The 25,759-nt window shown below is 30.0% G+C and overlaps 4 protein-coding genes across 14 annotated transcripts; 2 read left to right on the top strand and 2 right to left on the bottom strand.

Moving 5' to 3' along the window:
* Positions 1–314: 314 nt before the first annotated feature.
* Positions 315–4,315, top strand: LOC122630709 (actin-interacting protein 1). Of its 2 annotated transcripts, none has more exons than XM_043815498.1 (14): positions 315–709; positions 921–1,021; positions 1,325–1,446; positions 1,544–1,634; positions 1,723–1,870; positions 1,965–2,132; positions 2,223–2,391; positions 2,490–2,618; positions 2,690–2,794; positions 2,899–3,216; positions 3,300–3,419; positions 3,567–3,725; positions 3,801–3,951; positions 4,060–4,315. In XM_043815498.1, the coding sequence occupies exons 2-14, from the start codon at positions 1,006–1,008 to the stop codon at positions 4,167–4,169; spliced, it is 1,806 nt and encodes a 601-aa protein (XP_043671433.1). In that variant the 5' UTR covers positions 315–709; positions 921–1,005; the 3' UTR covers positions 4,170–4,315. The 2 variants fall into 2 exon arrangements, with proteins under 2 accessions (XP_043671433.1, XP_043671432.1); XM_043815497.1 differs by having other exon boundaries at positions 315–747.
* A 224-nt stretch (positions 4,316–4,539) lies between these two features.
* Positions 4,540–8,153, bottom strand: LOC122630715 (protein abrupt-like). Of its 5 annotated transcripts, none has more exons than XM_043815515.1 (5): positions 7,953–8,153; positions 7,610–7,821; positions 7,268–7,459; positions 6,983–7,159; positions 4,540–5,541 (listed from the first exon to the last, which is right to left on the bottom strand). In XM_043815515.1, the coding sequence occupies exons 3-5, from the start codon at positions 7,448–7,450 to the stop codon at positions 4,876–4,878; spliced, it is 1,026 nt and encodes a 341-aa protein (XP_043671450.1). In that variant the 5' UTR covers positions 7,451–7,459; positions 7,610–7,821; positions 7,953–8,153; the 3' UTR covers positions 4,540–4,875. The 5 variants fall into 5 exon arrangements, with proteins under 5 accessions (XP_043671450.1, XP_043671451.1, XP_043671447.1 ...); XM_043815516.1 differs by having other exon boundaries at positions 7,702–7,821; XM_043815512.1 differs by lacking the exon at positions 7,610–7,821 and having other exon boundaries at positions 7,953–8,151.
* Positions 8,154–8,240: 87 nt separating this feature from the next.
* Positions 8,241–11,844, top strand: LOC122630711 (putative Dol-P-Glc:Glc(2)Man(9)GlcNAc(2)-PP-Dol alpha-1,2-glucosyltransferase). Its single transcript, XM_043815501.1, has 4 exons — positions 8,241–8,938; positions 9,024–9,354; positions 9,466–9,605; positions 9,698–11,844. Exons 1-4 carry the CDS (start codon positions 8,750–8,752, stop codon positions 10,433–10,435), a joined length of 1,398 nt encoding a protein of 465 aa, XP_043671436.1. The 5' UTR covers positions 8,241–8,749; the 3' UTR covers positions 10,436–11,844.
* A 1,232-nt stretch (positions 11,845–13,076) lies between these two features.
* On the bottom strand, positions 13,077–25,751 carry LOC122630713 (galactosylgalactosylxylosylprotein 3-beta-glucuronosyltransferase P-like). 6 transcript variants are annotated; one of them, XM_043815504.1, is made up of 8 exons: positions 25,426–25,751; positions 23,231–23,380; positions 16,622–16,662; positions 15,888–15,969; positions 15,601–15,791; positions 15,090–15,495; positions 14,599–14,756; positions 13,077–14,319 (listed from the first exon to the last, which is right to left on the bottom strand). In XM_043815504.1, exons 5-8 carry the CDS (start codon positions 15,778–15,780, stop codon positions 13,921–13,923), a joined length of 1,143 nt encoding a protein of 380 aa, XP_043671439.1. In that variant the 5' UTR covers positions 15,781–15,791; positions 15,888–15,969; positions 16,622–16,662; positions 23,231–23,380; positions 25,426–25,751; the 3' UTR covers positions 13,077–13,920. The 6 variants fall into 6 exon arrangements, with proteins under 6 accessions (XP_043671439.1, XP_043671437.1, XP_043671438.1 ...); XM_043815502.1 differs by lacking the exon at positions 16,622–16,662 and having other exon boundaries at positions 25,426–25,750; XM_043815503.1 differs by lacking the exons at positions 16,622–16,662; positions 25,426–25,751 and adding an exon at positions 23,567–23,707.
* Between the last annotated feature and the right edge of the window lie 8 nt (positions 25,752–25,759).

The following is a 25,759-nucleotide window of genomic DNA, read 5'->3' as shown; positions in this document are numbered from 1 at the left end:
ATCTATACGATATTTATATGATTCTGATAACATTTCAAAATTGACAAAGTATAAAATTAAAATGTATTCGTGTATACGTATATATATATATATATATATACATATCGTTCAAATTGCGAATATCTATGCGTTGGCTTATCGAATACATTTCCAACAAAGATATAATATCATTGGTCAAACCGGTTTTCGGATCATTGATTAAGCCGGTTTTCGAGTTGATAAGTAGTGTAAATTAAAATTCGCTTGCATGGAAAGGTGGCTTTAGGCGAAACCGGTAGCGTTGATGCTTCGTCCAAATAAGGCGAAGGGCGGGAACAAGTGTATATGTGAGGGAGGATAAAGATGTGTGAGTGGTGATGCGATGGAAAGCTGGTTGGGTGGACGAGGTGGTCGACGAGTTCGCTGGAATCTGTCGCCAACTGTGGTGCCGAGTGCACGTGTTCGTTTTCTCTAGATATATATGTGGTTTGTCATATTCAAGGAACTCCGGCGGCCTCATACTGTTTAAATAAAACTCTGTGACATTTAATATCCCCGCGAGTTTAAACATACATTACATTGAAAATTGTATTATAACGTTAAAGAAAATATACATTACCTCGGGATACACATTTTCTGCCGTGTTGTGAGAGACATCTGCGTAGAAAAGAAATCTTTTTGTGTACCACCATATCTTTTGATACGCCAAAAGGTTTCAAGTACCGGAACGGTACGAGTCCAAAGTGTTTGTAGAAACACGCACAACAGGTACTACTACCTATAAAAAAAAAAAAAAGAGAGTATTCTATCTATAGACGCTAGCCTTTTTTCAAATACCTTCTCTTGGTGCTTCTGTGTGTGTATGCATGTCTGTGTATTACTTGTAACAATAAAAATACAACAAGTGGTAAGAGTCATTGAACATGATTTGTTATTAATAGGAAACGGTAGATCCGACTTTAGCCGATGTCTAAGGCTATTTAAAGGTCAAAACATTAGGAAGAAAAGGATAGAAGTGATATAGAAATGTCATATGAAACAAGTAAGAATTAAATTTTTTTTATATCAGTCATTATTAAAATATATATATATATACTTTTTTTTGTTAATTAATTTCTTTTAATATTCTTCAAATTTTATTAATAATAAATATTTTATAAAAAAAAATTGTTTTAAGTACCTTCACAGAATTAACTTCCTAAAACATCTACAATGTCCTATGAATTTAGTTATCATTATCAAATATTTATGATAAGATAAATTTATTTCATTTTTTCCATCAATATCATTCTCTCATATTTTGTTATATTTTCTTAGATATTTATATTTTAATTATAAATTACAGAATATATATTTGCTGCATTGCCCAAGACACAAAGAGGGCAACCTCTTGTACTAGGTGGAGATCCAAAAGGAAAAAATTTCTTATATACCAATGGTAATAGTGTCATCATCAGAAATATTGATGTAAGTAGATTTCTATTGCTAATCTTCTTACAATCCTTTTGTACATTTCTTAAATATTTTATCTTTTTACGACTATGTGTGTCTTTGCTTGTATTAGAATCCAGCAATTGCTGATATTTATACAGAACATTCTTGCCCTGTAAACCTTGCTAAATATTCTCCAAGTGGTTTTTATATAGCATCAGGTGGTAAGTATATTTTGCAAAATATATATTATCAATATTAAAAAAAAAGAAATTAATATTCAATAAATATTACATAATTTATATCATATAGATCAATCTGGAAAAGTACGTATTTGGGATACTGTGAATAAAGAACATATTTTAAAAAATGAATTTCATCCAATTGGTGGACCAATCAAAGACATTGCTTGGTCGCCTGACAGTCAACGCATGGTTGTAGTCGGTGAAGGAAGAGAGAGGTATTTACTATGTACTGTTAGATATCACTACATTTTTCTTATCCATAATTAAGTCAATGTAATATTTATAATATATCTGTGTAACATTTTATAGATTTGGACATGTATTTATGGCAGAAACTGGTACATCTGTGGGTGAAATATCTGGTCAAAGTAAGTCTATCAACTCTTGTGACTTCAGACCGACAAGACCATTTAGATTGATTACTGGTAGTGAAGATAATACTATTGCTGTTTTTGAGGGCCCACCATTTAAGTTCAAGTATGCTAAGATATGGCTCGTATAAATATATCTTGTATATAAAGGGTTTATAATACTATTGCTTACTTATTACTATTTCCATTTATCTAGAATGACGAAACAAGAACACACCCGTTTCGTGCAAGCTGTACGTTATTCGCCAAGTGGAAATTTATTTGCATCTGCAGGTTTCGATGGGAAAGTATTTATATACGATGGAACAACGTCTGATCTTGTCGGTGAAGTTGGCTCTCCTTCACATCAAGGTGGTGTTTACGGGGTACAGAACACATATATTTTTTCTTTCATCTATAACTCTAATTCACTCATATATATACATATATAAAACAAAATAAAAAGTAAGTTATATATTTTCAGGTCAGCTGGAAACCAGATGGCACTCAATTATTAACAGCATCAGGAGATAAAACGTGTAGATTATGGGATGTAGAAACTCGATCCTTAATTAGTGAATTTAATATGGGAACTACGGTTGATGATCAACAAGTTTGTACATGTTAATGATAATTTTGATTAAAATACAGATGGAGCTTTTCTATAAAATCTATTTCTTACAGGTTAGTTGTTTGTGGCAAGGTGTACACTTATTATCTGTTTCTCTCAGTGGATTTATCAATTACTTGGATGTTAATAATCCTTCAAAACCTATAAGAATAATAAAGGTATATACACTATTTCATAGAATAAGTACTTTCTATATACATCTTTCTATTGTTTATAAATTATTTCATATATTCAATTATTATATATATATATATTTTTTTAGGGTCATAACAAGCCAATTACTGTTCTAACATTGAGCCCTGATAGATCAACCATTTACACAGGATCTCACGATGGTTACATAACTAGTTGGAATGCAGAAACAGGCGAAAATGATCGTGTACGAGGAAACGGTCATGGAAATCAAATTAATGGAATGAAAGCTGCCAAGAATATTTTATACACTGCTGGCATTGATGATACTTTAAGGTCTGTAGACATAGAAACGTGTGCGTATTCAGATAACTCTATCAAATTGGATTCTCAACCACGAGGCTTAGATGTTTTCGAGGATAAGGTTATTGTCGCTTCTGTACGGCAGGTAATTGAGAAAATGTTTAAAAATATCTTTTACTATATTTTTAATACTTGAGTATTCAAAAAATATCAATATTTTCCCTCTAGGTAATAGTTACACAAGATGGTCGAAAAGTATCAAGTACACCGACCGAATATGAACCGTCATGTGTGTCAATTAATCAAGATAACGCGGACGTAGCTATAGGATCGGCATCAGACAATAAAGTTAGTTCAAAACATATACATATATATGTGTATATATATATATATATGAATATAAAAATAGTTACTTCACAATATATGACCGAATCTTGTATAATATAGATGCAATACATACAGAAGTTATATAATTTCTAATGGTCTGATTTACAGGTTTATATTTATGGATTAGTAGGAACAACTTTAACACAAAAGACTGAAGTAGTACATTTAGGTCCAGTTACTGATGTTGCATACAGTCCTGACAATAAATATTTAGTAGCCTGTGACGCAAATCGAAAAGTTGTCCTTTATGCTGTTCCAGAGTATAAGGTATATTATATTTCGTTAGATATATTTATAACCGTTAGAAATATTTGATTATTTGCCATTGTGTTATTTTTATAGCCTGCTCACAATAGAGAATGGGGTTTCCATAATGCCAGAGTAAATTGTGTTGCATGGTCACGTGATTCGGAAATGGTTGCTAGTGGAAGTTTAGACACTACGATTATTATTTGGAGCGTATCCAATCCAGCCAAGCATACGATTATAAAAAGTAAATCTATCTAATTAGATCGCCTAACGACTCTGTGCAATTAAAGCATCATTAGATTATGTACTTACGAATTAAAGAAAAGCAATTAACAAGCTTATTATGTTTCAGATGCTCATCCGCAAAGTCAAATTACACGTTTAGTTTGGTTGGATGAAGAAACTTTGATATCAGTTGGTCAGGACTGTAATACTAAAATGTGGCGTATAGAAAAAATTTAATTATCTTTTTAAAGTATTATACAAGTTTTTTGAAAAAGCTGAGCTTTGGATGTATTTTATTTATTTAATTAGTAGCTTGAACATAATGTATATTATTTTTAAATACGATTCTTGATATACAACACGGGAGATGAGTAATTATGTGATTTGTTTCTATCTAATGAAATAATTAATCCTCGGTTAAAGTTCTTAAATCCTGATATGAGTATTATATAAAAACTTTCTTTTCTTACAACTATTATTAATTATAGATATATCTGAATATTATATCTCAACGATTTTCTTATATGCGTACGTGTAAACGTTTTGTTACAAGCTTTGTACAATTTCTAGACAAGTTTGAATTTCATAAAGAAAAAAAGCATTAAAATTAATTGATTATGTTCTCCTTTATTAAAATGGTAACGGTAACAAGACAACAATAACAATTTAAAAACGGGGGAATCTGTATTAGCCTGAACACATTTCACTTTATCTGTAAAATTACAGATATAACAAGAGAAAAACTATTATTTATATTTATACATTTAATGTCTTTCATTAACCTGAAGCAGAGATCATAACTACTACAGAAATGATAACAATGGATCATTTATTTTCAAAATATTACTAATAAAACATTCTCAAATTGGTCTATACTTACAAATAATTCCCCTCTAAGATGGAAATGTATATTATTCGGTGTCTGTGGCGAAGAAATAACAATCTATTGTTTTGGAGTGTTGTACCGTGAACGTTTTTGGGGTGTAGCTACTGGATGTCTATATGAGATATGTTTTCTTAAAGCATCCCGTGACCGTGAGACGTGTGAGCATGCTGTGCAACTGTATGAGCTGTTACTGTGAGTTTCCATGTGCACTCGTAAATTGTATTGATTACTTAATTGTTTACCACAAACGTGACATGTAACACTAGATTTATTATAAATGTGTGAAGTTCTATTAGATGCGGATGAGCCAAGGAACTTGAAGTTTGAATCCCAAATAGGCGGTTTTACGTCTGTTCGCATTGTGTTCATATCTTCTGATACTGAAGCAGTTTCATCCATCGCATTATCTGTATATCCTTTCTCGATGTATTTGTTGGACGATGCATTAATAAGACCAGGTACCTTTTCTCTCTGGTTTAATTTTGCATTTATCGAATAATACGGCGTTGTCTTTACACAATATGGTATACTTTCTTGTTCATTATAAGATTCTTCTTCCAAATTAGGCACAACTTCAGGCATTGATAGTGATTCTATTGATTCTGTCCCAGTCACGCAGTCTTTAGTTTCTTTCTTTATTGTTTCTTCAATCAATGTCTTCTCTGGAGGTTGAGTTGTCACAGGAGATTGAACACATAAGCCATTATCATGCCTTGGATTTTTCTGTAATAAGTAAACATTTTCTAATGATGAAAACCTAACAATAATTATATCTGATATTAATATCAATGAGAAAGCTTTGTAATTCATAGGATCCATTAAATGCTGTATATACCTATCATATATATAGTTTTTTTTTTTTTTTTTTTAACAGCTGAGAATTCCCAATATTGCTAATAATTCATCCATGCAATATCTCTCAGATCACACAATAAGAATAAGAAAGGACACTTCTTAGATAATAAATGTTATAGACATCACAAATATTAAAGCATTATTCTGCAAAATGAGCAAACATTTAGACCACAGCTATAAATTTCCATAAAAGAGTTTAGTAACATGATGATTTATGGAAAAAGCTATTTTAGATATACCTGTAAATTCATTCTATGGGGTAAGGTTCCATGGGATGCATCCACTTGCATTTAGTTGCAACACACACAACGATCTTGATCTCGTGGATATCGTTTGTATTCATTATCGTTCCTTTGATGCACGTATGAATATTATATGCAGCAGATAATTCCACCGTGAGGTACTTCTTGAGGAACGACATTGAATGTTTAAGTGACCTGAACAAAACAACACGATCCTAGGGTAATATAAAGAGATTAAAAGGAAAAAGCAACAGTGCAATTTGTTTTAGAATATTATACCATTATAGATTCATAGAGGTATACGTTCAAAAGTTGGTTCCTCCACTACAAATTGATTTAATACAATATTTTTTAAATACTTCTCTATTCGACAATACACATAGTATTCAAATAAATATATTTTGTTTTGTTTTTATTAATAATCTACTTTATGAAAAAAAAAAAAAAAATAACAAAAATGCATGAGAGACATAAAAGGTAATGAAACACACAGACAGGGGTTTAAACATTAACCCAGGTTGAGTTAGCCAATTGGTTGCCACAAATTTTTATCTAGGCTTTTAAGTCAAGATGGAGGAAGCAATCTTGCAGGACAGATAAAGGGCAATTTTTTGATTATTGGGATTCTTGCAAGAACATATAATACCTTATTGTAACAATTGATGTCACAATAATTATAATATGAATTTTCTAACATTCTGACATGCAGCCTACAGACACAAGGTAGTATAATTAAATGTAAAGAATAAATTCATTTTATCATATGATTTTCAACAGTTCTATAGTACAAGAGGTCAATGTATAAGTCATTTAATCCTTTATCAATTGAAAAAAAAATCCTCAAAATGATTTTAAAACATAATTAGAAATAAGATTTTAATCTTTTTCTCTTTTCTCTTTATATATAATCTCTCATAGATCACACCCTATATAATGAAGCTTCAAAGGTACCACACAAACTTGTCATATGACTATAAATATATTATATAACAAAGTTTCAAATGAAGCAGCAATAACTTGCACACTTTGTCATATATATTTTGAAACATGAAGGAACATCATCTTACCCCACCAATATCAGCTAAGCCACGAATATGTAAAGTATTTGCCATAGCTAAAAGTGCAGGTAATTGCTCTTGATAAATATTCACTTCTCCACTGTACATAAATGTAACTAATGCACACAAATTTCCATATTCCATGCCTGGTAATATGATGACTGGATGCTGTAAAGAGCTTAAGTCCTACAAAAATTAATCATAAATAAAAGAAAATTGTATAACATGCTCTTATATCGTCTAATTGTTTACAATTTGATCAGATTTATAACACTTGTATTATATTATACATACCTTAAACAATTCTTTGAAATAATAACTACAAGCCGAAAGTATAATTTTATGAGCATGAATGTGTCTTCCTCCTGCACTTAAAGTAACATCTGTTAAATGCCCACCATCAAGTAACTTTGGCAAAGAACTCAATAGAGTATTTTGAAAATTATGCCAGCGTAAACAAAACTGTTGTCCTTCCATGTTTCTTTGCTATGCAAAAAAATTTATTATTCATGCAATAATAAGAAAAAAAAAATCTATATATATTTCTATATTACAAATACGTTCTTTTAATTATCACATTCTCGTTTAAATAAATATAATTTCAATTATTATTATTCCAACCACGTAATTACTCACGTAAATGTAATAATAAACTAAATAATAAGGTTATGAATGTTTGGTAGTGCGATCTTAAATAAAAGTATCACTTGTAATAACAAAGGCGATACCTTGCGACGAATTAAGATATAATTGGCTGCCACTTAGACGGTGCACTCAGAGACAGACAATACTATTTATTTAATCAGGTTGTAGGTTCCAGCCAAATCTATTATTGTACTCAGGTATGGCTGGAGGAAACGGCGAATATTGGCACGATAGTTTCTTTCTCGATTGATTTTTCGATTGAAATGCGCGACGATTATTAACGAAAATAAAATAAGAACGAATATTGATAAAATAATTAATCGATCTGGCTTACCTTTAAAATTAAGTATTTTTTCCAAGATTAACTAATATACTTGGCATGGACGACACTTCGTTGAACTTCGCGTTCATATGGCAATCGGCATTAGGGTAACTAAGCTCGTACCAACTCATACAGAATAAAGTAGATAGGATTTTATTAGTTACGTTCTCATTACCAATAGATTCGCTAAGTTCGTTACTATTTGTCCTTCCTCTATAATAAACTATCGCACGGAATTTAAAAATGATTTGATCACTTCGTTATATATTTTTTGTAACTTCATGTTGGTTAGATAATGAGTTCAGAAAGAAATGGATAAATTGTAGCAATCGAAACACACTTTTGAAATAAATATTCATCACAAAATCAATTTAATATTATAAAAGTGCTTGTATTAACTTTATGAAGTTAAGCGCTGAAACGATGATAAACCAAAGAAAACGAAACATTAACCAATCAAGTATTATCGCAAACATGATTGGTTAAAATATTTCACACGGTTTTACATAGCGCGAAGTTTAATTACGAAAAAAATTCAAAGTGATATTTATCGAATGTAATCTTCACAATAATAGCAATAGATTTCTATATAAATTGTATATAAATTTTCTTTGTTAACAGTATTATGATACTTATATAACTGCCGTACTGTTTATATAATATAACGTTCTTTTCTTCGGACATATGTATTACGTATTTGCTGGCATATGTTATAGGTTAGATGATTGTGTAGACGTTACGTTCTGAAGTTAGATTATATTTATTTGTTAACGATATAAGCAGGCCCTTTATTTTTTTACACAAAAATTATGATATTATTAAAACGAAATTCTCAATCGATATATTATTCGATATATAAATATGTCTTATTTATCATATTCGTTATAAGTACTGCATCACTTTTTATATATTTAAATAGAATCCAACCACATTATTTTATTGATGAAATGTTTCATATACCTCAAACTTTGCAGTATTGTGATGGAAATTTTACAGTGGTAAACAGTGTTTCTTTTTTTATAATTTTTACTGATATTAATAGCAACAAATAGTTTATATGTTAAATTATTTGTTTACTTTCAGTGGGATTCTAAAATAACAACTTTACCTGGCCTATATTTTCTTAGTGCTGCAATATTATCTCCTGTAAATCTTTGTAATATATTGTATATAAGATGTATCAATTTATTTGGTACATTTGCAAATCTTTACCTTACTTATTCTTTAATGAAACAAATACATAAAAATAAATGGGAAGACTGGATGCAGTTAGAAATAGCATATAATATTACAATGTTCCCTCCATTGTTTTTCTGGTTTTTTCTATATTATACGGATGTTGTATCTGTTAACATCGTTTTATTGATGTTATTATTACATTTTCGAACATATTACAAAATTTCAGCTTTCGTTGGTATGTATAATAATTTATAATATTTATTTTCTTTTCGTATTTAGCAAGCATATATATTCTTTGAATGAATAAGAGTACGTATCATTATATTGTACTTGTTATGTTATATAGGATTATTAAGCATACTGATCAGACAAACAAATGTCATTTGGGTTATATTTCTTGCCATGGAACGTCTTGTGGATTTATTACATCAACATATGCAAAAACCTATAACGTCTAATGTCATAAATAGACCGGTTCATTTAAAGGTAAGTAAAAATATCGTGTTTAAGAGCAAATATATCACATATTTTTATATAATTTTTGTGAACAACATATGATAAGATTATGTATTTTCTAGTTATTATGGAAGAGTATAATGGACAAAGTAAATATTGGTAAAATTTCATTTATTAAATTCCTTATTGAAATATGTATTAATCTTTTTCCCTACATAATAGTAGGTGTAATATTTTTAATCTTTCTTATTTGGAATGGAGGTATTGTGGTTGGAGATCATACTGCACATGTACCTGTGATTCATATATCACAATTATTTTATTTTTCTGTTTTTATATTTTCTTTCTTATGGCCTTACATGATCCCACATTATTTAATATTTTTTCAAAATATTCAGAATCACTGGATCTTATCGAGTTTCATTTTTGCACTTATAACAGTTATAGTCCATTGTAATACTCTTGTTCATCCATATGTATTAGCAGATAATAGGCATTATACATTTTATATATGGAACAAATTTATGGGCAAATATGTTATTTTCAGATATATCTTAATACCTGTATATTGTTTTACGATTTATAGTACACTGTATGGTATAAGTCATATAAGATTTGCAACACAAATTAATTTTATTTTCTGCACAGTTATTGTTCTTATACCACAGTTATTATTAGAACCACGATATTTTATTATCCCATATATTTTTTATCGTTTAAGTATGAGAAAACCCAAAACTTGGCAAATTGTAATGGAATCATTTACGAATGCAATTATTAATTTTTTACAATTTTTTATATTTGTTAATAAAGTATTTTATTGGGAAGATCAAACTTATCCCCAAAGAATATCTTGGTAAGATAATAATTTCGAAAATATATAATCGATTAACCGTTAATAAAGCCATGAATCTATTTTGATCAGATTCAAAAAGCACATATATCATTAATAGTATATTCATTATAAAATAAAAGGATTTATTAGTTTATATTACATGTTGAACCCGATGACGAAGTCGTATCTAAGATATAATTAGATATACATTTCATTTCTGGATGATTTCGTTTTAGTATCTTAAAATAGACTAGTACAGACTTTAGCACACACATATTCAAGCTTTGCTATTTTCTTTCCATTGTGCTAATTTTAAATTAAGACTTTTTAATTGTGGTTATTTTTTGTTATCTTCAATAACATGTAATATATTTACAAGGTACTATAAATCGATTGAAAATTATTAAAATAAAATAAAGATTGTTCTCCTTTTTTTTTCTTTTTTTTTTTTTAAACAAAATACAAACTTGTTCTTTATTTTTTTTTATTTAGTATTTGTTCATCATATACAGTCTCTGTAGTTCCAATATTAACAGTCACACGAAATTAGAATAAATTGATGAATGAATTTGAGAATTCTTCTTACATGTATGAAAACAATTTTTTTTCCATAGTATTTGTGATCATTTCTCGCATATAATAATTTTATAGTATTTTTATCACTAATGTTTCACGCGTACATACGCGTAGCATGATCCATAATATACATGATTTAAATTTGACGATTTATATAATAAAAATCATTTCGACGCTTGTGTAACTTTCATTCTTTTCGTCATTAATCTCTTTTTATAATTATCGTCAAAAAATGTACCATATACAATTTGGAAAGCATATGTACATTTGAATATTGGAATCCTATAAGAAAATGATTCCAAATTTATAAACACGAGTTTAATTTCATTTATATTATTTATCGAGAAAGAGTGATACTTTTGTTTACTGTTGACATTATTAATATAATAGAACATATTCTTTGAATTTCATTATTGTATTTATCATATTATTGCTTGATATTCTTTACATTAGTATAATGCATCTACAATATACTATATAATGTAAGAAATAACAACAAATCTCCAAATTAAGTCTAAATGAACTTAATTATCATGGAATTATTATGGGATGACAGCATTAATTAAACTTAATTATATCTAATTTTTCGTTTATATTTTAAAAGGAATTATTAAGTAGATAGTTCGATAGAAAAATCATAAAACGTATACTTGACAAATAAAAACTATATAAAGATTTTTTTGTACATTGCAAAATGATTTGCAGCAAAAATATATATATGTATACGTACATATTTGTCTTTTACCGACGATAAATGGAATAATCCGATCTTGCATCTCTCGCGTTATACCTGATTTTTACAACATCGCTCGTAATATATATATATATATATATATATATATATATATATATATATATGCCTAAAAAGAAATCAAACAAAAAATTGAGACGCTATTATAAGTAATAACTCATTGTAATATTATTATTCTGTACATAAATCCTTGAGAAAAGATTTCCTATTAAATATCTAATAATTTCCTCTAAGCTACATATGAGTAGTACTTAGTATAGAATTTTTCATAGTAATGCAATTACTAATTCGTGATTGTATTCTTTTAATAAGAGTGTTGTATTTTTTTTCATCTTTTTTGATATATATATTTCTTTTTTGTTATCAGAACTACTATATTCTTTGGCTTTACACAAATCTGTTGAGAATATAACTAACGCTGTTACGATAAAAATTATTCAAATGTTGACAGCCATAATTCGATATGCAAAACTTTTCCTCTTTCTCTCTCTCTCTCTCTCTCTCTCTCTCTCTCTCTCTCTCTCTCTCTCTCTCTCTCTGTCTGTCTGTCTCTCTTACATCTTAATCAAAATGATTATTAATATGTTGTTAAATAATAAAAAAATGATCAATGAACGAATTATTCGAAAGAAAAATCGATGGGTACTTTGCTTAAAAATCTATATACTTCGACAAGCTACCTGGCGATTAAACTAATCAACATTGATTACCAAGCCGGAAATAGAGCAAAAAAAGAAATCTTGATTTGTTTTTGCTATTGTAATATATGATATTTATACTTTTCTGCCTAGGAAGCACAGCATGCTCTATATGTACAATTAAGTCAATTTACAATAGTACAATATTGAGACCATATTATCGAATTCAATAAATAATTTCACACATGAAATTTCAAAGACAATCTAGATAAGAAGAGAGGATCACTTACCAACAAAAAGTGATTATAATAATGATCTGCGATTATTATTGATCCATGGGAAAGTATGCACAAAAAAAAAAAAAAGAAAAAAAAAACCAACAAATCTTTGAGAAATGAGCCAATGATTATAAAAATGGTTTAAGTCATTTGAGATATAAAAAGACATATTTTATCTCTCGCACGCTATTCTTAAAATTTAAAAATAATATAAAAGAATAATTTTTTGAGAATAAATATACTTACTTTTTTATGCTTGTCATTATAGAAAAAAAAAAAAGTTTTAAATAATTTAAACCCAAGTACTTGTCAACATATCTCAAAACGAAAAATATATAATATGACTTGGAACACTTTCATAATCACAGGCTCAAATATCCTCGCATTTTATATTTTCCTATAGGAAAAAATCTTCACAAGATATTGATTCGGCACACTTGTTATTCACAAAAATTTTTCTTTCTGCTTAATAATATACCATATTGGTAATATTTATTATTGTTCAAAGTTTTAACATGCAACCGATTTCCAATATCCGATAAAAATCGGAAATTGAAATTTATATCTAAAGATGATTGCATAAACTGTTCAAAGACGATACACAAAGAAAAATCTCAGGATTGCTATTAATAATATCTCGTCGATACAATTAAGTGCATATTTGGAGGCTTAGGCAGATTCGATTCGTGTACTGAACTCTCACACTTTCGCTACGTATTTACTGGTCCAAGATAGTTACTCGCTTTTTTTTTTCTTTTTACATTGCTCCCCTCACCCTTCTTGTTCTCTCACAAAAATCTTTCACTATCACTATGCTCACTAAAATCAATTTAACTCACCTCGATTGGTCATGTCTGTTTTGTTCACAGAAGAGCATTTGTGTGTATGTGTGTGTGTGTGTGTGTGTGTGTATACACATATCATAATTAAAAATGCACTATATTGAAACTATGTTACAGTAAACCATACTACTGCAATGCAGGAGACTCGTTTTCGATCTCATAGATATGAGGTAAACGTCTGCCTTCAAATTAAAAATTAGATCAAAGGCTTTGCCGTTATTTTGATGGCTCAGCTTAAGAACACCCCATTCTTCTTCTTCTTTTTCTTCTTCTTCTTTAGATTACAAGTAGGAGAAATACTTTAGGCACTAAATCACATAGCTTTTTTTTCTTGCACCTATCCGTTAGAAACAGGTCCGAGAAACAAAACGGACGAGTAGCCGAGATTTTTATCTTCGGTAAATAATGCTGTATCTTACCAGACATCATACTATTTGTTCCTTCAATTTAACGAGATTTGTCGAGCCATAGAGTTTCATATTCAACGGTACACTCGGTTCATTTTTTTTCGTTTGCGTATGCCACGCGAGTACCCTCGTACAATTGTCTGCCAATAATTGTACGTCTCGTGGTTCCAACGGTGCAAGACTCTTCAAGAAACCATCTTCCTCGTAACCAGCTCTAAACGGCATCGTGGCGTTTGGCCTTTGAAGTAAGAATTTTACGTTCACTGCAAAGCCTGCCATGTCAACTGGAAACTTACGACCAGCGACCCATCCATCGTAGAAACCAGCAAACGTGCCGTTCTTTATAATCGGAGAACTCAAACCAAATTTGGTGCAAAGACCAACCGGAAACATTGACACAGTTTTCGTTTTACGGATCTGAAAAGTAGTGTTTGTGATAACATTTAGATGTAAATAGATAAATAAGTGTGTGTTCCAATATTATCATTTAACATCTTCATGTTATCAACTTGTACAGACATATCTAATTTAGAGATAAATGATATAATAGGATATTGATTGAATACAAATCGATACACAATGATAGATAAAATTAACGATTAGAAACTAATATTTTATTGATTTTAAAGAAATGATATTTAGCTTGGAACAGGTATATTTGTAGAGAATTAGAGCAAAAGTCGAGAGAGTGATTACCTCGTCGAACAAAGCTATGTCATAGGTGTTATCATCATCAGCGAAATAAAGTACACCTTTCGTTGCGTTTGCTCTTATCCATTGCAAGCCACGATTTCTGTTAGAAACGCCGCGAGGCTTTGCACCATTTCTAAATTTATATTTTTCTGGCATCGGAGCTGAAACAAATAACGATCGTTACTTCATTCGTATTATTTTTTATCACAAGTATATATTTTTATTACATGAGAATCCAATTTATCGATCAATGATACGGTACAAATATTTTACTTTCAAAGAGATCTTCAATTGATGCACTTAGCCCAATTAATTTTTGACGATTTCTTTTTAATCATAAAACAAATATATGTATATACACGCACAAGCACACACACATTTTCTTATAGAAAAGAGTCATTAAAAATACAAAAGTTTCGTGTTAATAAAAAGCCATTTAACGATCATGAATAATCTTAAATTAAAAGAAGATTGAAAACTCACGAAAAACTCACCTGTCAAATGATCGAATTTTAATCCTGTACGTTCGAGTAATCTCGTTACTTGTTTCGTGGCTACATACGCATCCTCTATGACGAGCCAGTGAATATTTTTGACTAACATAAGTGTGTGAGACATCCTAGTGAGTTCTGGAATTTGTTCTGGTCTACGATAAGTCGGTGTTATAATGTAGAGAGGATCCAAAGATATTTCATTCTTCGTGGACGATGATGATAAGGAAGGCATACATGCGACGTTCGTGGTAACAAGTTTTGAACAAGGTCGTAAAATTCGCGAATCATTTTCCGTATTTTCAAGAACATTTTTGTTGAGTTGATACCAAATCTCTTTAATCAATAATGTACCAACTTCTGGACTGAGACCATTCGAGTCTTGTACTCGACGTACCGCGTTCATTACCTATGAATTTATTTTTATTTTAAGAAAAATAACACGATGAAAAAAAAAGAAATATAACTTTCTTTTATACTTTTTTTTTTTATATCAATAATCAATGTCTATTACCATATCTGTGGTAAACCTTGGGAACTTAATTTGATGAGATTCGACTTCATCGTCGAGAGATCCACCGGCACTAAAATCGATCGCCTGATCGAATCTAATTCCGGTGGACAAATGGTATTGATAAAATACCACACAAACACCTACCAAGGCGATCACTCCCATTTTCATGGACGGTTTCATCTTACAAATGCCTGTAACAATGACAATTATTAAGACATTCCTTTATGTTTAATCAGTTATTGAACAAAGATAAGAAGATTAAGATATCTAATTTATTCGTATGATACCTGAATGATAATTCTGTACACATTGAATATCTTGTCTACGTCGTCGTTGTTTTTTTTTATTACAACTTTAACGTCTTCTAACCTGTTAGAAATGAATAAATTTACAATTATATCCTATATTTTTATATAGGAATCCTATTAAAGATATAATCATCTTTAAATAGGATAACGTAAATTCGCAATTTGTCGATTTCATTGTAGATAATGATACAATCAAACTAACATCTTCGTGATAACACATGAATATCTTTAGTAAATATCGTAAAAATCTAAAAAAGAAAGAGTAAAAAGAACGATAAGCTATGAAATCATGATTAATAATTGTTTCTCTTCTTATGATAATAATTTATAAGCGATAAAAAAAAAAGAACTTTAACTTTGACCATGAAAAATTATCTATTTAATTTTTAAATGACTCACTTTTTTTTTGACAGAAATTTTGATATGATTTGATTTAGACAGATGAAACATGAATTTTATTTGGACAAATAAAACAAAATGTTTCTGAATATCATTAATGAAATTATATATTTTTATTGAATCAAATATATATATATATGTGTGTGTGTATATATATTATTTATATTTTAATATATATACAAATTAATTAATTTTATACATTTGTATATGCAATATAATATATTATATATTCATCAATGTATAAATTTATTGCGATCATTAATTTTTTCAACTCGATCGACCATATATGAAAGCCAAAGCTATAATATACGTACATGCATGTATCTTGAGGAGGTTCGAGAAACGCGTGGATAAACTTTCAGCGACGTGCAGCGAAGGCGTAATGCGATAAAAGAACAGGAAGAACATCCGTCGTGAGTTGAAATTTTGTCGATAAACCACTATTAATGTATCCGAGAAGCAATGATAAGATAATGTAAAATCGAATCTGGTCTTCTAAAATGAATCGACAAATTTCTCATGGGACAACGAGATGGAAAATTGTAAACTAAGGGAAGGAGAGAAAAAGAGAGAGAGACAGAGAGAACATGTGATTCGTTCGTCGATACGAGTCGTCTATTATGTCTCTTCCTATGCCAAACAAAGCGACCAATTAAGCCATCATCAGCCAGGATCCGCGATCTAACATAAAAACGTTTTTCCGCTTGCGATCGTGTATCTTTTCTTTTTTTTTCACACTCTACTCGTCACCTTTACGAGTTACACATTACATACGAAGGTAATATTTGAAAAATACGCGTATTTTTTTCTTATTTTTTCTTTTTTTTTTTTTTTTTTTTTAATACCTAAATTTAATTGTTAAAGTTCTTAAAAATTCTATATCACAAATATTTATCATTTAATATCCAATGATAATTTGGATCGATAACACATAGATCACAAAAAAAATTGTTTTTGGCTCCATAGTATTATGGCGTGTATGGCGTTCTACAATCTAGAACTCTTACTCTCCAACATCTAATCTGCATAAACTAATCTATCGTATTTTACTAGCTGGATAATATACAAGGACGTCACTAATACTCGTGCCGTTCTAATCGATGTGCGTGTGATCACACGACTACCAACATATACATTCTCTGCATAATGCATAATATTGCTACGTATAAGTATCTCGCACGCAATCTAGTTGGTATTAAAAAGAAAGAAAAAAAAAAGATACAATAAAAAAAAAAAGAGAAAAAAAATAAAGAAAGGCTCAACTCTAGGATAAAAAGAACGACAAAAATGTTGAATGTATGTATGTAAACTAACAATCAATAATAATACGCCACAGTCGATTACACGTTGTACGGAACAGTTCACCTTTCATATTACCTATTCGTATATAAACAAATATGATCATGTGTTTTTACTTGTATTGATCGTATGTTTAGATGATACATGTAAGATAAGTTAGACGATTATTTCGGTTTCTTCAAGAGGCAGGTTTTTCAATTTGTTATTCTTCTTTTCTATACTATTACGCATTATTATTATTATTGATAAGAAATACTTAATATTTTCGCAAATTGAAAACCAGTTATAATTTGTTGACTTAACGTCAACTTCGAAATCTCTTAGATTGTTACTTTCTAATATTACGTTCTTTCTTCAGAATATTAATTTCATATTGTTACATTTTGAATATATATATATATATATATATAACGTTTTTAATACATAATCGTATTTTTTTTCTATATGATAGAAAGATAAAGATACTGATAGTTGCTATGAATATATATATATATATATATATATATATATATATATATATACATTTGTGTACACTCTTTCGGTTTCCTATAAACTGTATATTTAAACGTCGTATCAAAATTTAATAACAATATCCTCTTTTTATTTCATCCTATCTTGTGTACTCTCTGCGTTTTGTTAACACATGATTTCATTCATTTGTTTCAAAATTGCTTTTTTCGTTCGAATGAACGTACATTCGACGATAAAAAGAAAAACAAAGAGTAACTCGTCGATTTGTAATTTTCCTCGTCGAGTACATATGTATGTTGTTCCTAAATTAAACGAAGGAAATTAATTTTGCTTCTATATATACACATTATTATATATATATATATATATATATATATATATATATATATACACATATATGTTTATACGTATAAAATTTGAATCTGTTCCAAGGTTAAGACTTAGAAAAAGAAAATATAAATCACTATTCCTATCTAATTTAAATTTTAAATAGATTAAAGTGTGTGAATCAGATGAATGAAAATTATTAAGACGATGGTTAGTACATTTTTCTTCTCTTCCTTTTTTTTTTGTTTTTTCTCGTTTATCGCATATTAAGTAAAATCGAAATCAATAATTTTGAAAATTCTCTTATACTATTATTTCTAATGTTCTACGAATATTAGATCTTAAACTTCATTCATTTTATTTTATCCTTTTTGGCCCAATTTGTCATACTAATATTATACACACATTGAGTCAATGATTATATAAAAGTGATATGAATTATAAAAATTAAAAAAATTTATTAAAACTACTAATACTCCTCGTAGAATATTCTAATTCGTATAAACTCGACAGATCCAATGAATAGATATATATTCATGATTATGTGTACAACGGGTTATCTGCCAACAGGCGAATTGTACATACTAACAATTGAAATAAAAAAGGAACTTTTTATAATACATTTTCGTATAATTTAATTGAAAAAGAAAACGATAATGAAGATACGTTGTAATATAAATTGAATTAAAAAAAAAAAGGAGAGAAGAAAAAAATGTTATTAGAAACATTAATTATTTTAACAAACAAAAAATCGAAAAATTGAAATGAATCAAATTACGTTTAGAGGAAAATTAAAGAGAAATTATTATCGTAAAAAGAAGTTAATCATTTGATCGAATGTTTATTTTAATAATCGATCTAAGTCCAAATTTACATTGTTCTCGAAAAGATTAAAAAATCACTATGATATATACTGAAAGAGAAAGAAAGAGAGAGGGAGGAAAATGTCGAGATATACGAAACGATGAGTGAGGTACACACGAGCTATAAAACGTAAGCGACCCATAACCATTGAACACGTGCTGTAGCAAATTCAACGGAAAGTATCCCGCCCTCGTATCGCAACTTAACCGCATGCATGAACACAAATGAAGTTGATGCTTTTTTGCGGTAGGTTAAACGAGAACAAACGAACAAAATTATATGCATGTAAATTATCTACATATGTATGTATCATTTATATGTTTAATACGATATGTAGGTAGATATATAGATACGTACGTACACACGTATCGTTATCTTCAACTCGAAATTTTCTCGTACAGTTACGTAAGATAATTGAAAATAAGTATAAATAATATACATATACTACGTATTATTAGTTGGAATAGGTCATGAAAATAAACGGAAACGTCTTATCACAAGAGAAAAATAAAGAAGAAGGAAAAAAGAAAACAAAGTCTTTTCTTGCCATCTAATAGAAGTATCTAATACTGTTACAATTCTTGTTTTCGATACGTTCAAAATATTCGTCTTTCAATTTCCGAAATACTCTGAAAGTGGTAAATAAGTAATATATCACTTAGATATCAAGTCTCGCGTGAACGCACCAAATCCACCCACAACGGGATGATAGAAGGAAATCGCGTGACCGAAAGTTTGAAAGTCCGATTTAATTACATCTTGCGGCAACGGGAGTCGTATGTAGATATACATATACATATACGTATACACACACACATATATATACGTATATATGAATCGCGCGCTTTAGATTGAAGCACGCGAAACGTGCGTTGAGGTTTAATATGAAAAGTCGTTACGCGTGATCGAGCCTACTCTGTAAAATAAAATTAAAAAAGAGAAAAAATAAGAAAGAAAACAAGAGAAAAGAAAAATAGAGAAGAAAAAAAAAGAAAAAAAAGGAAAAGAAGGAGAGAGGAATAAAATGTCGCTATTATTATCACGAGCTTACGTCCTTCTGCGATCTTTTTTTTTTTTTTTATTTCAATCGTGGAAAGATAGAAAATAAAGATACAAAAGTAAAAAAAAAAAAGATAGAAGAAAAAAGACACAGCCTCCTCCTTCTTTTTCCTCCTAATCGTCGGTTCTAAAATTATTTTTAGCTATAACATTTTACGCTTACTCCTGAGAGCGTACTAACCGCATGTCGGCCGGCTTCGTACGTCTTCTCCTCTCATTGGTTATTCTCTTTGGCATGATTCATCGCACTCTCGGTTTGTATACGCCTGTGTGTGTATGCGAGTCTCTATTTTCCCATAAACTTAAACGTAACGTCGTAAATTACCGTTTACCCAATGATCGAAGAGGAAGAAGAAAAAGATAATAAAGAAAAAGAAGAAAAAAGAAAAATAGTGAATTTCTTCGTAACCGAACGAGCGAACAACGCGAACGAAACGCGTGCACGCTCGTCGCCGAGCCGCGACTGACGAACTTGCGAATCGTGTGCGGCCGCAGTAACTCGCGTACTCTCCACTTGCTCGACCTCGGAAACTCATTCGGGTTAGATCGGAATGGCGCAGCGCGCAGTCGGTCTATCTCGCGCACATAGTGCCCGCATTCGCTTGAATTTTACGCGCCTCATACGATGTATCTATGAATGTATTGTATATATGTTTCTACGTTATGTATATATATGTATATATGTATACACGGTATCTACATCTCGAGACACCGTAAAATTTTCTTTTACGAGACAGCCCTCGCTCTCCTTCATCTACTAAAGAATTCTTGAGAAATGCGAATTTGTCCTTATGTATGAACGATTCGTTCTTATGTATGTATGTAATAAATATATAAGATGTCCATATATTTGTATATGTATCTATACACGTAATTCGTTTCTAATTTCGTTTATTGCTTGATATCGATCATCGAACTTACTAATTTATTTATCATTTCATATACCAAGAGACATTTTGAATTAATAGATATTTACACACAAACACACATAGATCGTTTATTTGTGCGCATATATATATATATATATATATATATATATATATATATATATACACGAGGAACGACAAGTAGGTCAACGAATAATAAAGAAAGTCGATTGAGAGGTGTTCTTATCTTGAATCTAAATTTAAAGATATTTATGAGATACAATAAAAATGTAAGAGAATTCAATTTGTGAATTAATTTATTAAATAATTCGCACAACTTTGGAGCATAAAAACGTCGTATCTATCGTACTTTTACGAAAAGGTATATTTATAAAACGGTTTATATATAATAAACTTGCGAAATAATTAAAAAATTTTTCTATTTGTTTAATGATTAAAGATAAAATGTCGTCACTATATAAATACAATAAAAGTAGAAAAAAATGTAACTTATCACGTTTCTTGAAATACTATCTAGTAAAGAAAGAAGATAAAATATTAAAAAACAATATAATACAAAAGAAACAATTTATAATCGGAAAATTAATCATGTTTTCATACAATAAATTAAAAAATAATCTTCGCACAATCGAAACCTACATGCTTATTTTTCTTTACTTTGATATTCACATCAAGGAATCAACATTGTATCGTATAACCACTAAACGTGACGGTTCAGCATTTAAACGATTAGAAGAGAGCATTGAGAAAGAGAAAGAAAGAGAGAGAGAGAAGGAGCAGTTATGTACCTATATCTATCGTTTCTAACGCGTTCCCCTTGCTGCTAGAAGTATATTCAAGAGAAACGACTACCTTATAACCAACTCGTAAGGAAACGGATAATTCGATAATTCACGTGACCTAGTCACGTGCTACTTCCGCGCTTTTATTTGACTCTATTGATTTCTATGTTTCTTTCTCTTCGATAACCAATATATATGTACATTAGCAGCTCTTACGCTGTTGAAGTTTGCGTGTTGGTTAAAATAAATATTAGAGGAAGGATAAATCGTACTAAACGAGTACGATCGATCTATAAACGAATTATCACTGATTCTCTTTACATAAAAGATATTTTACCAAATGTAAATATTTGATTTATGATTCATACGACGATAAATGAAATAATAATCGTACGAGCTTTTGAAAAACAAATAAATCAAATTAAATATAAAAAAAAAGTCTCGTTTCATTACGTTTCGTTTCGTTTCATTTCGTTTCATTTCGTTTCGCTTCGTTTCGTTTCGTCCGAATGAGTTGTTTGAAAGTTCTGCGAATTGATGTGTGTATTTGTTTTGATAGGACCAATGATAATCGGAAATCTCTTTGAATTTAAAGACTTTTTTTTGAAAGGGGAAGGGAAAGGGAGAAGGGGCCCGACAACAGTGCTTTCCGTGTGGCGTGGTGGTCGATAACCACAGTCAGCAGATACCATGTGATGTCTCTCGCTCGCTCTCTTTTCCGTTCCTCTCCTTCATTCTCTCGCTACACCTCAGTGTGTGTACTAGTATATTGATCCAGACTTCCAAGACATATGTGTAACGTATAGTAGAATCTGGGAAGCTTAATTAACGGATCTTTCGATATTGCAATAAGTAATGCAACTTGCTGCTAACTCGACAACAGATACGTTTCACGCGTCTATCGAGAAACGTTCACGCTTTCTCAATAACGATTTGAAAGAAACGGAAAGAATATTATTTTGACGTCGCGCATTTTAGGAGATACATATATGTAATTTTAAAAAATAGTACACATACAAATAATTAAAAATATCTCGAGTATTCGCAAAATGATGTATTAAAATAACCGAGAAAACGAAACGTAATGCGATAATACGCGAATAAATGAGAAGCTGGCGAAGCATAATATAAAATTTCATGGTTGGAAAGACGTGAATTAATTTTTACGAGAATGATCGTAAAAAATGTTGATGATGTGAAAAAGCGTTTATACTCGTTGATATAGTATACTCACCTAGTAAGCTAAAACTTGATCGTCCAAGCACAATTGCGAAATGTCCCGGAAATTACGATTGCGGAATCGAAAACATGTTCTTCTCCTTCCAATAAACTTCGCTTCTTCAAGCAAAATCTTCACTTGGTGAGATGATGGAAATAGTGACTCCTACTCAAAAGAGAAAAATGAAAAAACTCCATAATGATCGATTCGTTGGAAATATGTAAGAGATTGAGCAATTATTTTTTCTTTTTTTTTTTTCTTTCTTTTCTTTTCTTAAAGAAAAAAACGAAACTAAACTAATAACAAATGTAATATTCAAAGTGGTTGAAAACAATATGACAAAGGAGATACCTTCACTACTCATGACTACCGTGATTATTAAATTATCTTCTCGACTGTGAAAAGCAAGTCTGCCATAGTCGATGTTGTTCTTACGATTAATCTATTATTTCGCAAAAATTCAAACTTATCTACGATATCTGTTAATGTACACAAAATGTGTACATTATTATTGAGAGTATTGTTTTATTTATTTTTATTTTTTTGTTTTTCTCGTTTTAAATCTCACGTTTTTCTGCCTAATTCGAGTGTTGTTTTACGCAAGAGAAACATTTTATGCAATAGCTTTTAATCTAATTAATAAATCAAAAAAAAAAAAAAGATTTTACACGATTCGTAAATCTTGCGTCATATTACTGTATGAAAATACATTTGAGATATAAGAGTGACATTGAGATTACGTTAGAATATTTGATAATGGTTAACTGTTTCAATATTCGATTTGATATATTCGATAGTATAGGAACGTTTGACTATTCGATAATCGAACGAAATATTCCTAGTATTCGAGTATTTATAAAAAGAAAATATTGAAAAATTATATTAATCGAATTATTTCAATTTAAATTGAAAAGAAAAAAAAACAAAAACATTTGTTATTGAATTTCACGATAAATTGTAAATGCTAGATAATTGTAAGAATTGCTTAGAAAAAATTTTTTTTTTTTTTCCAGATAGAGAATTGATAAATTGGAAATCTATGCAATGTAACCGTATACACACATACCTATGTATGTGCAACATAGATATCTCTATTTTTAGAATTGTTCGATTTAACAAGAATAACGATAGTTCTAGGCTCGAATAACGATCGTTGGTAGAACCAATCTGAGTAGTAATCCAGGTTGAAAGCTTATTAGCAACTACCGCGCAAAAGAGAGCTTAAACGTCATTATTAAGCTGCGTCAAATAGGTTATCACTTTCCTTATTGACCTTCCGGTATGAGTGCTAGCTCCATATACATAGTGACCCGATCTATGCAGAGATAGCGCCACTTTCTTCGTCGAGCTGCATTTAGAATATTACTGTCGAAAACGATGGTTGTGTTCTATTTCCATAAGAAATTCTCTTTTCGAATTATTCGTTGAAAAAATATATCACTTCATATTCGGTCGTATCCAAAATATTAAATCATTTTTTCACTCAATACTCAAGTAACATGTATATATTTGTAACTCGAATATAAATTTTTTTGACAGCAAAAAAGTCGAGGTTAAGTTTGTATTTTTTTTTCAAACTTGAAAGATTTTTGCGAAAACTGTACTAAACGTAAACGATTTTCCTAAAAATTGAGTTCCTGTTTTTTCTCTTTTTTTTTTTTCTTTTATTTTACTAAATATAATTGATATAAATAATAATCTTGAAAAAGTTTTGTCGATACATCTCTTCCATGTTTTCACGCCGCCACGATACAACGACATTTTTGTGATACAAAGCGTTGTATCTTCTCGATTATTCTTATTTACGATTATTCACTATTACGTTCTAAACATATCAATATACACAAATTCACTAACACATATATACTTAGAGTATTAGAAATACTTAGAATAAAGATGAAAAATTTTGAGGAAAGGGGTTGAAAGTTCAAGTTGAGAGCTCAGTGGAGAATGTAATCGAAAAGAAATGTAAATGAAAAAGGTTTAAACAAAATAAACAAGATTTTGAAAATCGTGATAACCTATCGACGATAATAGGGATCCAAAACGAACGTTAAATAATTACGAAAAGAAGAAAAAATCTAAATACATTGGCGTAGGCGTGAACTTGTATTAAATGAAAATTTGCAAAGAAATTTTTTGTACGAGTAGTCGAGTCGAAGTACGCGAAAAAGATACGAAAATAAATTTTGACGTAATATTTTACTCACCATGATATCGACAAGGGTAGATGATTTTTCGGCGAAAGAAAATAATTCGCTTATTCGCGCGGCCTTTCAATGACGATCGTTCGAACGCGCACTAGTACAATCAACCGTGAGGAGAAATCAACGTCTGCCACCCCTTCTGATGAAGGGGTGCTACTAGCATGAGGTAGGAGACCCGTGTCCGATTTTAACACACAGCAGCTTTCCTGCTGTGCCATAGGACTTGAAACTCGCGCATGTTTCTTACGAATGATTGTTGCCTGGCAGTACCAGTCACACCAACGATACCATCAACCAATATACGTCTACAAAACATTGATGTTTTTCCAAGCTTTTC

This window comes from Vespula pensylvanica, chromosome 7, assembly GCF_014466175.1.
Source record: "Vespula pensylvanica isolate Volc-1 chromosome 7, ASM1446617v1, whole genome shotgun sequence".
Taxonomy (NCBI): Eukaryota; Metazoa; Arthropoda; class Insecta; order Hymenoptera; family Vespidae; genus Vespula; species Vespula pensylvanica.
The sequence above is the reverse complement of the archived record's forward strand: the minus strand, read 5'-3'. Positions and strand labels throughout refer to the sequence as shown.

What these genes read in the sequence shown, in the direction of transcription:
- LOC122630709 (XM_043815498.1), top strand. An exon ending in CTACGGTTGATGATCAACAA is followed by an intron (nt 2,619 to 2,689) that starts GTTTGTACATGT and finishes TATTTCTTACAG; the next exon opens with GTTAGTTGTTTGTGGCAAGG. An exon ending in TTGTCGCTTCTGTACGGCAG is followed by an intron (nt 3,217 to 3,299) that starts GTAATTGAGAAA and finishes TTTTCCCTCTAG; the next exon opens with GTAATAGTTACACAAGATGG.
- LOC122630715 (XM_043815515.1), bottom strand. Translation starts at nt 7,450, where the DNA reads ATGGAAGGACAACAGTTTTGTTTACGCTGGCATAATTTTCAAAATACT. An exon ending in ATTTCAAAGAATTGTTTAAG is followed by an intron (nt 7,160 to 7,267) that starts GTATGTATAATA and finishes TAATTTTTGTAG; the next exon opens with GACTTAAGCTCTTTACAGCA. An exon ending in GCTTAGCTGATATTGGTGGG is followed by an intron (nt 5,542 to 6,982) that starts GTAAGATGATGT and finishes TACTTATTACAG; the next exon opens with AAAAATCCAAGGCATGATAA.
- LOC122630711 (XM_043815501.1), top strand. Translation starts at nt 8,750, where the DNA reads ATGATATTATTAAAACGAAATTCTCAATCGATATATTATTCGATATAT. An exon ending in GTGATGGAAATTTTACAGTG is followed by an intron (nt 8,939 to 9,023) that starts GTAAACAGTGTT and finishes GTTTACTTTCAG; the next exon opens with TGGGATTCTAAAATAACAAC. An exon ending in ATAGACCGGTTCATTTAAAG is followed by an intron (nt 9,606 to 9,697) that starts GTAAGTAAAAAT and finishes TGTATTTTCTAG; the next exon opens with TTATTATGGAAGAGTATAAT.
- LOC122630713 (XM_043815504.1), bottom strand. Translation starts at nt 15,780, where the DNA reads ATGAAACCGTCCATGAAAATGGGAGTGATCGCCTTGGTAGGTGTTTGT. An exon ending in AAAATTCGATCATTTGACAG is followed by an intron (nt 14,757 to 15,089) that starts GTGAGTTTTTCG and finishes TATTTGTTTCAG; the next exon opens with CTCCGATGCCAGAAAAATAT. An exon ending in ACATAGCTTTGTTCGACGAG is followed by an intron (nt 14,320 to 14,598) that starts GTAATCACTCTC and finishes ACTACTTTTCAG; the next exon opens with ATCCGTAAAACGAAAACTGT.